This window comes from Oryctolagus cuniculus, chromosome 11 (assembly GCF_964237555.1).
Source record: "Oryctolagus cuniculus chromosome 11, mOryCun1.1, whole genome shotgun sequence".
In the NCBI taxonomy this organism is placed as follows: domain Eukaryota; kingdom Metazoa; phylum Chordata; class Mammalia; order Lagomorpha; family Leporidae; genus Oryctolagus; species Oryctolagus cuniculus.
The window spans coordinates 1,215,251-1,228,236 of NC_091442.1; the positions used below are offsets into that span (position 1 = coordinate 1,215,251).

Genomic DNA, 12,986 nt, shown 5'->3' on the forward strand with positions numbered 1-12,986 from the left:
ACAGGTGGAGTCCTGATGTGGGGGTGGGGGAGTGAGGACCGCACAGGCGCGACTGGGGTCCCAGCACCCAGAGCACGAACACACGCCTGGGACCACCAGGTAGGACCTCGACCAGGACCTCTGCCGGGGGGGGGTACCACTCCCCGGGAGCGGGGGTCCTGGGAGCTCCACCTGCTGCCGCCTCGCCTTCCGTTTAAATGGAAAAGGCCCGGGTGTGGGAAGCCAGACCGTCCCCTGCCTCGCCTGCCCCTGCTCCCCCGGAAGCATCCGCGCCGCGCGAGCGCACTTCCCCTCCCCACTCCACGTGTGCACACGCTGTCCCCATGCCTCAGGAGCCCCTCGGCTGATGTCCTGGAGCGTCTGGTGCCAGCACTCGCACAACCAGCCCACCGCAGGGCTTCCCGCGTTCCAGAGGATCCCGCAGCGTGGCCGCTCGCCTCCCACGGAGGCGGGAAGGGTCCTCAGGGCCGCGTGCACCGCTCCACACGCACGTGGACACGCGTGTGAGACGAGTTCCTACAAGGCAGACACCGCTAACCCATCGGGGCTCTCTCCCACTGAGCCCGGCCGGAGTCTCAGTCCCTCCCCCAGCCCAGGGCCGGACCTAACACGGGAAGTCGCGGCCCCCTGCACACTGGCCACCTGCACTCCTCGCAGGGGCGGGGTCTGAAGACAGCTCAGGGCCTCGTGGCACAGCGGATGCAGCCCCTGCTCGGGACGTCCACAGCCCACACCGAGGGCCGCTTCAAGAACTCGCTGGCCCACTTCTGGTCCAGCCCCTGCTGCTGCGCCTGGGAGGGCAGCAGACGGCCCAGGGCGCCTGGATCCAGCCTGGCCGGCCCAGCCCGGCCCACACGCGCCCGACTTTCAGACGCGGACCCGGAAGCGGCAGCAAGTGGAGCCTCCTCCTGCCTCCAGGCGCTCACCACCTCCCGCCTCGCTCCCGCCCAGCAGCTGCCTTTTCTTCCTCACCCGGCCTGGGACGCCCGCGGTTGGGAACGGAGCCGCCACCTCCTGCCCGCACGCCACAGAGATCCTGGCTCGTTCCCTACCGCTCCAGGGCCCGAAGGAAAGGCTGAAGACGGCGCAACGCGGCACCGTGCGCAGACACCGCCTCGTTCTGGAAGTCAGGGGACCGAGGCTCAGCGAAGTCACCACCGCAGGATGAGAACGAAGCCCGGAGGCCCCTCCTCAGCCCTGGGCGGAGGCTGGCTGGGCAGAGACCCAAACAGGCCAGACCGCGCCTGGTCTGCAGCCGGTCAGAACCATACCCACCGTGCAGGAGCCCTCGTCCCAAGGACGGCGACATCACCTGTCCCCCAGCTCTTCTGACTTCTCCTTCGTGGGCCGTGGACCAGGCGCTGACACCCAGCTTGACGTCTTCCTAGGCCCTAGGGGACTCACGTGACAGCGCACCTGCCCCCCCCCCCCACTGGCGCACAGGGGCTGTGGCGGTGACACCCGCTCTTTAGTCCTGCACCTGCCGGGGTAGCCAAGGCGCCCCCAGGGCCCGGAGCTTGGGGTTCCAGGGAAGCTGCCCTGACTCCAGGGACACACAGGGAGGTGTCCAGATGTTGACCCACTGGCCCCAGGGACAGGCTGGGGAAAGGCGCTGGAGGGAGCCATGAGGCAGGCACCAAGGGGACCACCAGGGACTGGGCCTCCCTCAGGCCTCCCCTCTGCCCCCAGACTCCACCATGGAGACAGTGTCCGCCGGAGCACACTGCCCTTGGAGAGGACAGGGGTGCAGGCAGATAGGCACCGCGCCTCCCTCCACGTGTGCCCCTCTGCAGGCCCTGCGGATCTGGGCAGCACTGGGAGAACACTGGCCTTGGAGTGACCAGCAGGGACACTGGGCAGAGTGGACGCTGCCTGGCTGTGCCGCTCCCTGCTGGACTTGCAGAGCTGCTCACGTTCTGGGCAGCCCTGCTCCTGACGCAAGATGGCTCGGCGGGGTGCGTTGCTGTGACACCAGCACCCACACCGGCTCCAGTCCCGGCCCGGCTGCTCCACTTCTGACCCAGCTCCCTGCCCATGCATCTGGTGAAGGAGCAGATGACGGCCAAGTCCCTGGGCCCCTGCCGCCCTGTGCGAGACCCAGGTGGAGCTCCTGGCTCCTGGCTTCAGCTGGGCCAGTCCTGACCACTTGAGGAGTGAATCAGATGCAAGGTCTCTCTCTCTCTCCCCATGATTCCGCCTTCCAAATAAAAAATCTTCAAACAAAATGGCGGGGCTGGCGCTATGGTGTAGCGGGTAAAGCTGCCGCCTGCCATGCCAGCATCCCATATGGGTGCTGGTTGGAGTCCTGGCTGCTCCACTTCCGATCCAGCTCTCTGCTGTGGCCTGGGAAAGCAGTGGAAGATGGCCCAGGTCCTTGGGCCCCTGCACCCACGTGGGAGACCCTGGGGAAGCTCCTGGCTACGGATCAGTGCAGCTCCGGCCATTGCAGCCGATTAGGGAGTGAACCAGTGGACGGAAGACCTCCCTCTCTCCCTCTCCCTCTCCCTCCTCTCTCTCTCTCACTGTCCACTCTGCCTGTCAAAAAAAAAAAAAAAAAAAAAAAAAAAACAGCAGAGAAGCCAACCAAGGGCCAGCCCAACGCCTAGGATGAGGGGACGTCTCCCCCTCCCCATCTCTCCAGGCTCCCGGTGGGGGGGTCTCTGCCCACAGGGAGAAACACTCCCAGCAGTGAGGGCTGAAAAGCTATTCACTGACCACTCTTCCCTGGGGGTGGGGCTCGGTGTTCCCGAGCCATCTGTCCCTCTGGTTTCACACACGGCCGATCCGAACCCAACCCACCGCTCCCTGGATCTGTGTGTGCTCAAGACAGCAAGTGCCCGGCCCGAGGAGAGCCCCGGCACCGCCTCCTCCGTCGGGCCCACCCCCGGCCCATCCTGCACCCGACCCCCTTGTACCTTGGAGCAAAGGTCACTGGGCAAGGCCGGCCCTGTGTGACCACTCCCCGCCTTGCCGGCCTCGTCCCCTCCAGCAGCCCCAGCCCGGCCCTTCCATCTCCTCTGAGCGCCACAGCTGCCCCCGCGCTGCCCCCCAGCAGCTGGACAGACGACACCAGTCAAGGGAACAACAGAGAAGTCAACGCCACCAGCAAGAACACATTCACCCTGCAACTACCGTGCGGCAAGGAGGCACCGGGGCCCCCCCCACGGACGGCGCCCGGGGTCCCCCGCGCTGCGCCCAGCTCAGGTGCCAGTCACGGCCCCACTCCAGCCCTGGTGGCCGGGAACCCCTCACTGGGCACCATGGACCCCAACCTGCAGAGATCAGGGACGCCACCCCCACCATGGTCCCTGGCACCGTCACAGCCCCGTGGTTCTCGCCAAGGCACCACCTTCGCTGCCCCTACCCAGCGGTCGCTCGGTTACCACAGGCTACACCTGCCCGGCTCAGACCGGCTCTCCCCGCCGTCCACTCAGGGCCTCTGCACCTGCTCCACGCAGGCCATGCTCAGACCACTCAGAACCCCCTCAGCTGCCAGGCTTCCTGCTCTGTGCCGTGGGGGTCCTTCTCCAGACCTCCTCTGCACTCTACACCCGCTGCCGGGGGACAGCTGTGCGCCCCAAATTGGCAAGGTGTCCATGTCTTAAAGTCCAAGAGGGTCCCCGGCAGGGGGCACCAGGTATGGATGACGTCACACTGGATGACGCTGGCGCTAAGTCTGAGGCCGGGTGTTGTCACAGGAAGCGGGGACACGGACACAGAGGTGCCAAGGAAGAGGTAGCCACAGCCGGCAGCCACGCCTCCCCCTCCCAGGCCTCCCGAAGGCGCCGGCACCGCGTCTGTGGTCACTTGCTGGTGCTCGCCGGGTGCTGATGTGTCAGCTCACCCCACGCTCCCGGGGACAGGACCAGGGCTGCAGAAGTCCCAGTGCCAGGCCGGGGTCAGCCACTCGGGGCCCAGGCAAAGCCTCACAGCACGTGACGGCCAGGCCGGGGGGTGGGGGGGCAGGGGGCGGGGCTTCACAGCTGCACAGACTTGGCCTGCAGACCCCTGCCCGGACACGCTCAGAGGACAGCTTGTGCGCACCCCCCCTCCAGGCAGGCTTCTGAGGGGTCCCCGGCTTTCCTCGGTGCCTGCCATACAAGCTTCTGGCGGCCGCGGTGGCCACATCCTAGGCGCTCAGTCACAGGCCCCTGGGGTACACACGCACCGTCGAGACGCCAGGCTGCCCCGCGGCTCGCGGGCACGGACAGCCCGACGTGGAGGCCTGCTTCCCAGGGCCGGTGCCCGTCCGCCCTCCCTCCGCTCCGAGGTCTGCGGCCAGCAATGCTCACTCCCCTGCCAATGCGGGGTCTGGGCAGCTTCACTGGGAGGTGGGTGCAAAGCACAGAGGATCAGGCGCACGCTGAAGCCAACGGCGGCTGTGGGAGCAGGGACCGCTAGCTCCAAAGGAGCAGGGAGCGGGGCCGGCGCTGTGGCACAGCGGGTAAAGCCGCCGCCTGCAGTGCCGGCATCCCACATGGGCGCAGGTTTGAATCCCAGCTGCTCCACTTCTGATCCAGCTCTCTGCTGCGGCCTGGAAAAGCAGTGGAAGATGGCCCAAGTGCTTGGGCCCCTGCACCCGCGTGGGAGACCCGGAGGAAGCTCCTGGCTTTGGATCAGCCCAGCTGTGGCCACCTGGGGAGTGAGCCAGTGGATGGAAGACTCTCTCTCTCTCTCTGCCTCTCTGTAAGTCTGCCTTTAAAATAAATACATAAGTAAATAAATGAATGAATCCTTTAAAAAAAAAAAAAGCCAGGGCATCAGGACACCCCCAGAAATGCCCACACGTGCCCCCGGGGCTCGTGCCTGACGCTCTGCCGAGCCAAAGGCCGCGCGATGCGGCGCTGCAGCCACAGCCGTGCCGCAGCCACCGTCCACGGCACGCAGCTTTCCTGTGCTTCCGCCTCCTCAGCTACACGGGGGACGCTAATTCCACGGAGGACGCGGAGAAGACGGGCAAAGCCCGGGCCAGGCGTCGTGGCTCAGCAGGCTGGTTGCTGTCAGCTGTGTGCTACTGGCACACGGTGGAGGGGCCGTGAAGGGTGGCCCCGGGGCTTGGAGGCCTGGACGGAGCTGCAGGCTCCCGGTGCCCACCTGGCCCAGCCCTGGCTGTCGCAGGCTCGCCGGATGGAGAATCTCCCCCGCCCGGCGGCGGGTGCTCTGGTGCCGCGGGTTAAGCCCCGGCCTGCAGTGCCGGGTCCCACAGGAGCGCCAGTGCCAGTCCTGGCTGCTGCACTTCTGATCTAACTCTGCTGGGACAGCAACGGAACAACGCCCACGTCCTTGGGCCCTGCACCCGGGGAGCCGACTCAGATAAAGCCCCAGGCTCCCGGCTTTGGGCGCAGCTCCGGCCGTTTCGGCCATCTGGGGACTGAACCAGCGGATGGAAGACCTCTCCCTACCTCTCCAACTCTGTGTGTCAAATAAATCTCAAAGAGAAAGCGCACATTAAAAGATTCGCAAGGCTCTCAAACAGCACCTGCGACTCCACACCCTCGGAGGCTCCCGTCCGTCACCATCCCCGGCTCGGCGCTGCCCAAGGCCCCCCACTCGTGACAATCCCGTGGCGACAAGATCGGTCTCCATCTTGGTGACAGCCCGAGGACCACGTCCCCAGAGGCGGGCGCACCCCTCCCGGCGAACCCACAGAGTCCAGCAGAGGAACACACGCAGCCGCGCGAGGCGCCGGGCGCGTGCAGAGGGGCGCGGCGAACGCCAGCTTCCTTCCTTATCTGTCGGGCGGGGAAGCCGAGAACGGAACGTGCCCGCTCCCCCGCACCCGCGCGGCCCGACTCACGCCGAGGCGCGGGGCTGCACAGCACAGCCGGGTTCCCGGGCGCGGGGCACCCGCGTGCGCTGCGGGGCGCCCAAGCCCGCGCCGCGTCCTTTGTGCCCTGGGGGCTCGCGCCTCGCCGAGGGGCGTCCCCGAGGCCGGCCCGCACTCCCTCGCGCGTGGCCAGCGGCGCTCGGGACCCGGACCCCCGACACGGGCGCCGCCGCCGCCCTCTCCTCCCAGGCGGCCGACGCCACGCGCCCTCGCCCGCGCCCGCGGGTCTCCGCGCGCCTCCGGCAGAGTGGGCGTGGGCCCCCCGGGGAGCGCCGCTGCGGACGGCGGGCGCGGGGCCGCTCGGCTGCGCCCCGGCTTTGTTCGCGCCCCGCGCCCGCCGGCTGCCCGCGCCCCAGCCCGCGCGTGCCCGCGCCTCGCGCCCCGGCCCCACGCACCTTCTGAATGGTCTGCTGCGTGACCTCCCCTTTGCCCCTCGGCCGGGCGGACGCGAAGGCCACGGACATTGCGGCGACGCGGGGCTCAGCCCGTGACCATCAGGGCTTATTCCCCGGCTGCGCTCGGCCGCCCGAAGAGCTCATTCTCCGCAGTCGCCGGGGGGCGGGAGGCGCGGGGGACGCCGCGCCGTGGGCTCGCCCGCCCCGCCGCCCCGCGCGCGCCGCCGCGCCCGCCGCGCCGCCTCCCGCCGCCGCCGCCCCCTCCGAGGCCGCGCCTCGCGTGGCGCCCCCCGGCGGCCGGCCGGCGCCCCGCGCCCGCTCCGCCGCGCCCCGCGCCGCCCCCCCCGCCCCGCCGCCCGTGGTTAGGCCCGGCCCCGCCCCGCCCCGCCGCGCGCCCGCACGTCCGCCCGACGCCGTGACGTCACCGACGCGCAGCGTGGGCGCGGCGCAGGGCGCGCGCGCCGGCCGTGAGTGTGCGCTTTTGAGAGCGGCGGAGAGGGTGGCCCTGGGCCCGCGCCGCGGCCGCCGGCATGAGCTACGACCGCGCCATCACCGTCTTCTCGCCCGACGGCCACCTGTTCCAAGTGGAGTACGCGCAGGAGGCCGTTAAGAAGGGCTCGACCGCGGTGAGCCGCCGCGCCGGGGCCTGCGCGCGCTGGGGGCCCGGGCCAGGGGCGCCGCCGGGGGCCCGGGCGCGGCGGCGGGCGGCGGGCCTGGGCTCGGCCGGGGGCGCGGGCTGCGGACCGCTGCTCCCGGGACGGCGGCGCGGCGTCCCTTCGGCCGTGCGTGTGGCCAGCGGGCCGCTGGGAACCCGCGGGGCGCCGGCTCCGTGGCGCAGAGAAGGGAGCCGCAGCCCGGGCGGGGCCGATGGCGGCGCTGGGGCGCGCATGGCGTCGGAGGCCGCGGGTGAGGGGCCAGGCCAGTAGCCCGGGGTGCCTCTGGGTGCGTGCTTTCCGGTACGGGAGCGGGCCGTGCCCTGCACCTGCCGGCGGCGGGCCAGCCGGACGCACGGGGACTGTCCTGGCGGCTCCCGGAGTGATGCCAGGCCACTGCCTGCCCAGGTGGGCACGTTGAGCTCGGGGCTCAGGCGCCTGTCTCGTTCCCACCAGCAGCACCTGGGCGCACCTCGGGAGCGCGCGCGCATGTGGAGGAGGGGTGGTGTTTCTCACAGGAGGCTGGGGGGCCCCGGGCCAGGCCCCCGGGGGTGCGGTGCCTGGGCAGCGTCTGCCCCCTCGCAGACAGCGCCGTGGCGCGCGACGTTTTTGTCCCTTAGAATCCTAGACGTTCAGGGCCACGACGCGGATTCTGAGGTCGCCACTTCCTGGCTCGTGTGACCGCCTGCAATTAGGGTCCCAAGTCCAACTCTGACCTCCTCCCCACCCACGCTCGCTCGGGCGGACGCACAGCTGCGGCTCCCGGAGCGTCTGGCCGAGTCGGCACCCGGGACCTCCCTGGAAACCGGGCCAGTGCCCCTCGGCCCGCGGGCACTGCCGTGTGGAGCGAGACTGCTGCTGGCATGCCGTGGGCGGGGGCGGCTGCCCAGGTCGGCACTGGCCGGCGGGGCTGAAAGGCCCTGTGCTGGAGGGCGGGCACGCGCGGCGCCCACCGATTGCTGCGGTTGGTTTCTAGGCTGTTTGATTGACGTGTGGGATGGCCGATTCCTGAGGTTCCGGTGTGTGTGAGAGGCAGAGCCCCCACCCGCCGGCTGACTCCCCAGAGGCCCCTGACCGCCACCAGCCAGGAGCTTAGTCCGGGTCTCCCAGGAGGGGGGTGGGAGCTGCGCCCCGACTCTGATGGGGGCTCGGCGTCCCATGCCGAAGCGGCTCCCACGCCTGGTTAGGAGACGGGGAGGCCTTCATACTGCTCACGCCCCTTGGGCCCGCGACAGTGGGTGCCAGTCTAGGCCGGAGCCGGGACCCTGCGTGGGTCCATGGTCTGCAGCCTTGCCAGCCCAGCCCTCTGAGCAGGGGTGGGGAACCTGTCTCTGCCGGGCCGTTTGCGGTCGTACGGAATTGTCCACTTCATAATTAGCCTGCCGTGATTTATCGGATTTTGAATCCCACCCGTGGTTGCCTTGGCGGGCGGTGTCCGGCGACGGCTGACAGCAGGCGGCCCCTCCCTCGTGCCGGGAGGTGGCTTCACAGCTCGCCTGCGGCCGGCGCCCCTGTTCAGACTCCGGCCCACACGGCAGGTCCCTACCCGCAGTGCCGGGCCCGGGCTGTCGGGCTGTGAGCTGTGGGCTGCGCGGGTGAGCACAGCTCCGCGTGGCGGCTGCCGGCCACGCCCCAGGACCGTGTTGCCGTGTGCTCCTGGCGCCCCGCCTCCGCAGTTTCTCATGCGGGCCGTGGTTTTCATTGGAGGTTGGCGTCCGGGGGAGAGACATCGTCGTCCTTGGCGTGGAGAAGAAGTCGGTGGCCAAGCTGCAGGATGAAAGGACCGTGCGCAAGATCTGCGCGTTGGACGACAACGTCTGCATGGCGTTCGCAGGTGCGCGACCGGGGCCAGGGCCGCACTCAGGGTCCCGGTGGAACCTGGCTGTGCAGAGGGACGCGGGGCCCCGGGCTGTTGCCAGACGTCAGTGGATTCGGACTTCAGGAGTTAACTTGGGGGTTTTTCTGTCCCCCAAACACGAGCCCCGCCTGACCTGTGGCATGCAGAGGGCAGACAGGGCTGCCCGTGGCCAGCAGCAGTACACCTGCCCCGTGACGGGGAGGCACGCACTCGGCCCCTGCGCTCCCCCAGGGCGCGGGGCGGCTCCCTGACCTGGTTCTCAGAAGAGCCCCGGAGGCTGCTGGTCCCGCTCTGGCCGCTAAGGGCGAGGGGGGACCGTGCCCAGAGGTCAGGCTGCGGAGTAGCCAGGGTCAACGCCGTCCTTGCTCGGAGTCTCCCGCTCCTTTGCAGGCCTCACTGCGGACGCGCGCATCGTCATCAATCGGGCCCGGGTAGAGTGCCAGAGCCACCGGCTGACCGTGGAGGACCCGGTCACTGTGGAGTACATCACCCGCTACATCGCCAGTCTGAAGCAGGTGGGCGCCCGGGGTCAGCTGCGTCCTGCTGTCCACCGCTTCCCCTTGGCTCTCAGCGCGCGCTGGAGGGAGGAGCGAGGCCCGGCTCTGTCCTTAGCGGCGTTGCCAGGCGGGTGGGAGGGAGCCGAGAACCACTGTGGCGCGACGCCATTCGTCTTCCGAGCCAGCGTGTGGCCAGCTGGACGGCTGCCTGGCAGGAAGTTCCCAGGCGCTCAGTGCGTGCTGCGCAGTGCCTGGGCCTGGGCGTGCAGGTGCAGAACGGGCCGGAGGCGTGGGGGGTCTCGGTGCCTGCAGAGCGCCCCTGGCTGGGGCTCGGCTCGCGGGCGTCCTGCGCGGTCTCCCTGGTCCGAGCCCCGACCTGTTTGTGCCGCTCCAGCGCTACACACAGAGCAACGGTCGCAGGCCATTCGGCATCTCTGCCCTCATCGTGGGCTTTGACTTCGATGGCACCCCCAGACTCTACCAGACTGACCCCTCGGGCACGTACCACGCCTGGAAGGTGAGTCCCGCAGGGTGCAGCGGCTTCGGCAGCGTCCACTCCTCACGTCAGCGTTTGAGGTCACCGCGTCCCAGATGTACACGCTGCCTTGACGGTGGCTGTGTGGGAGCCAGGGGGCCGTGAGCACCAGATTGTCCTGCAGGACCGTGAGGGTGCGGGTGCAGGGCGGCGTTAGGATCAGTTAAGAATCGGCAGAAGGAAGCTGCCCACGGGGCTCAGCTGGTCACTCGGCATGGCCGCCCACGGGGCTCAGCTGGCCACTCGGCATGGCCGCCCACGGGGCTCAGCTGGCCACTCAGCATGGCTGCCCACGGGGCTCCGCAGGTCACCTGGAGCGGCTGCCCCTTGCCACAGCTTGCTCAGAGCAAACAGCAGGCCCCCTGGGGACACGGGCAGCAGGCAGCTGGACCCCTGGGCCACCGCGGGTGCACATCCGTTTCAGGCCAATGCCATCGGCCGGGGCGCCAAGTCAGTGCGTGAGTTCCTGGAGAAGAACTACACCGATGACGCCATCGAGACCGACGACCTGGCCATCAAGCTGGTGATCAAGGCCCTCCTGGAAGTAAGTGCTCGGGGTCCGGGAAACACGGTGGACGCCGGCCGCGTGGGCGTGGGCAGGGCAGTGTCCCGGTCCCACGGAGCTCTGGGCATATCCTTGCTAAGCTTTGAGAGGCAGTGAGCGATCTTCATCCCCTGGGCCACTCCCTAAACGGCCGCAGTGGCTGGAGGGGAGCTGACCGGAAGCCAGGAACCAGGAGCCTTGTCCAGGTCTCCCACGTGGTGTGGGGCCCAAGGACGCGGGCATCCTCCACTCTCCCAGGCCCTCAGCAGGAAGCTGGATGGGAGCTGGAGCCCGTACGGGAGCCGGCACTGCAGGGGGAGGCCTAGCCCGCCGTGCCACAGCGCGGCCCCTGCTTTCTACGAGTGGCGCAGGTGGGATGTGACCCCACCCCTCGGCGGGGAGTGTGTTCTGCGCATGGCCCGAACTTGGCCTTCCAGGCCTGAGCTGCGAGGGGGGGAGCTAACCACACTGACAGCAGTGCCTGGCGGGGCGAGGGTCCAGCTCTGTCCACACCTGCCTGGCGAGGCGGGGGTTGCTAAGTGGAGGGGCGGCGCCATGAGGGACTCACGGGCGCTGTCTGGGCCCTCTGTGGGGCGAGGGATCTCATGTCCTGTCGTCTCCCCTCAAGGTGGTTCAGTCTGGTGGCAAAAACATCGAACTCGCGGTCATGAGGCGGGATCAGCCCCTCAAGGTAATGCCAGCTGTGTCCTGCGGAGCTTCTCGGGGTCAGGGCTGGGCGCCGGGCTCAGACAGGCTGCTGTGGGGCGGGCCTCGCACTGCGAGAGGGTCTGTCCCACAGTCCTCTGTCCTGTGTGGTCTCAGCACTGGGAGGGGGCTCCCCCAGGGTCCCCTGGCCTGGGCATGCCCCTGGGCACACTACACACGTGGCAGGAACCCAGCCTCCCTCACCCAAGCGTTGGCCGTAACAAGCCCCTTTCCTTGCTAGATCTTAAACCCTGAAGAAATTGAGAAATACGTTGCTGAAATTGAAAAAGAGAAAGAAGAAAACGAAAAGAAGAAACAGAAGAAAGCGTCGTGAGAACTCTCCTGGCTGTAACGATTTTTAAATTCTGATCGTGGACGAACCGCAAGGCGCTGCGCAGGCGTCTCCACCCCGTGCTCTTGCTGTCGCGTGCCCTCCAGTAAACCTCCCATTTTTTAACCTTTTTTATTAATAGATGGTGTATCTTATTATTTTAAAGATTTATTCAAAAGGCAGAGTTAGAGGCAGAAAGCGGGAGGTCTTCCATCCGCTGGGTCACTCCCTGAATGGTCGCAGTGGCCGGAGCCAGGAGCTTCTTCCGGGTCTGCCACGCGGTGCAGGAGCCCAAGGACTTGGGCATCTGCTGCTGCTTTCCCAGGCCACAGCAGAGAGCTGGATCACAGTGGAGCTGCCCACAGGGGATGCCCGCACTGCAGGCAGCGGCTTTACCCCCTTTTATCTTAAATATTTGAAAGAGATCGATCTTCCTTGTTCACATCAAAGAGCTCTGCTGGGCCTCTGGCCGGGCAACAGCTGCGACTGGGCCAGGCCAAAGCCAGAGACTCATCCAGGTCTCCTACTCAACAGTGTGGACCCTCCACTGCTGCTCTCCAGGGTGGACAGTAGCCGGGAGCTGGGGCTCTAGGCGGGCGCCCCGTCCGTGTCAGTGTGGGACGTGTCCATCCCTGTCTAGAGCTGCTGTCCGCCAGCTGGGGCGAGGCAGTCCCCCGCGTTCAGCCTGCGTGCGTGCTCACTAGGGGCTGCGCACATCCAAGAGCAGGGGTCCCGCTCTCCGCCCTCCAGCTCCAGGCAGCAGCAGCCTCAGCGGGGCTCCTGGTGCCCCCACCTTGGCTCTGTTGGCACTGGTGACTTCTACAACAGAGTTAACCACAGGCAGTAAACGCAGACTTGTGTGCTTAAACGTGGCTGAGTCACGGAACTCAGAACTGGGGCTGAGGCCGTCTCCATCGAAGGCTGCCTGTGCCTGGTGTCACTCCTGCTCCGGGCCCAGTGTGCCAGGCAGGCGTTACAGGGAAGCAGACACCTGTGCCTCCTGGTCCTCGGGCTTTAGTCACCTGTTAACCCGTTAGAGGGGCCTGGGCGTCCTGAGGGTTAGCTCCGTGAGGGCTCCAGGGGCCTTGAGAACGTGAGTGAGTTGAAGGCCAGCAGCCAGAGTGTGGGCAGCCGGCGAGGAGCGTTTGGGCCTGTCTCGGCACCGCACCCTGGCCAGCTGGTCATGCCTCCCTCCAGCACTGGGCAGGACCCCAGACCCCGAATCCTGCTGGTCAGCTGTGCCCCACCCCTGCCCCAGCACCTGCCCCCAGGCGGGCCCAGGACAGGAATCAGAAGAAGGAAAAGGTTTGCTTGTTTATTCAGAATCACAGTTGACATCCTGACAGCAGCCCACCCTGTTCTAAGAGCCACGGGGTCCTGAAGCCCTACAAAAATAAACCCGAGCTTTGCCAGGACTGAGTCGCGTTCTGAAGGAGCTGGTCACCAAGGTGCTTACTGCAGCATGCGCACCCTGCAGGTCTGGCCCACTTACTCATGCAACAAGTTTATGATCCCCGCCCTCCCGCCGCCCAGCCTGAAAACAAAGACGCAGAACTATTTACAACCGAGAAGAAGTACGCTCTTGGTCAACTGACCTTGCGAAAAAGACTGGCTTATTCCCAAGAGGATGAGAACACCCAA

At 67.7% G+C, this 12,986-nt stretch overlaps 2 protein-coding genes across 7 annotated transcripts in view; one reads left to right on the forward strand and one right to left on the reverse strand.

The window, feature by feature from the left end:
• SS18L1 (SS18L1 subunit of BAF chromatin remodeling complex) overlaps positions 1 to 6,446 on the reverse strand; it is a 32,273-nt gene extending 25,827 nt beyond the window's left edge. For 2 of the 4 annotated variants that reach the window (XM_070051640.1, XM_051839647.2), the window contains exon 1: positions 6,223 to 6,446. In XM_070051640.1, the coding sequence (XP_069907741.1) occupies positions 6,223 to 6,291 (69 nt within the window). In that variant the 5' untranslated portion in view covers positions 6,292 to 6,446. The remainder of the gene's footprint in view (positions 1 to 6,222) is intronic. The other 2 variants (XM_051839645.2, XM_051839662.2) reach the window with 2 other exon arrangements.
• Positions 6,447 to 6,632: 186 nt separating this feature from the next.
• PSMA7 (proteasome 20S subunit alpha 7) lies at positions 6,633 to 11,484 on the forward strand. Of its 3 annotated transcripts, none has more exons than XM_051839669.2 (7): positions 6,633 to 6,848; positions 8,583 to 8,709; positions 9,124 to 9,248; positions 9,625 to 9,747; positions 10,190 to 10,309; positions 10,938 to 11,000; positions 11,256 to 11,484. In XM_051839669.2, the coding sequence occupies exons 1-7, from the start codon at positions 6,753 to 6,755 to the stop codon at positions 11,346 to 11,348; spliced, it is 747 nt and encodes a 248-aa protein (XP_051695629.1). In that variant the 5' UTR covers positions 6,633 to 6,752; the 3' UTR covers positions 11,349 to 11,484. The 3 variants fall into 3 exon arrangements, with proteins under 3 accessions (XP_051695629.1, XP_069907743.1, XP_069907744.1); XM_070051642.1 differs by having other exon boundaries at positions 6,637 to 6,848; positions 10,938 to 11,068; positions 11,209 to 11,484; XM_070051643.1 differs by lacking the exon at positions 10,938 to 11,000 and having other exon boundaries at positions 6,637 to 6,848; positions 10,190 to 10,336; positions 11,224 to 11,484.
• The last annotated feature ends 1,502 nt before the right edge of the window (positions 11,485 to 12,986 follow it).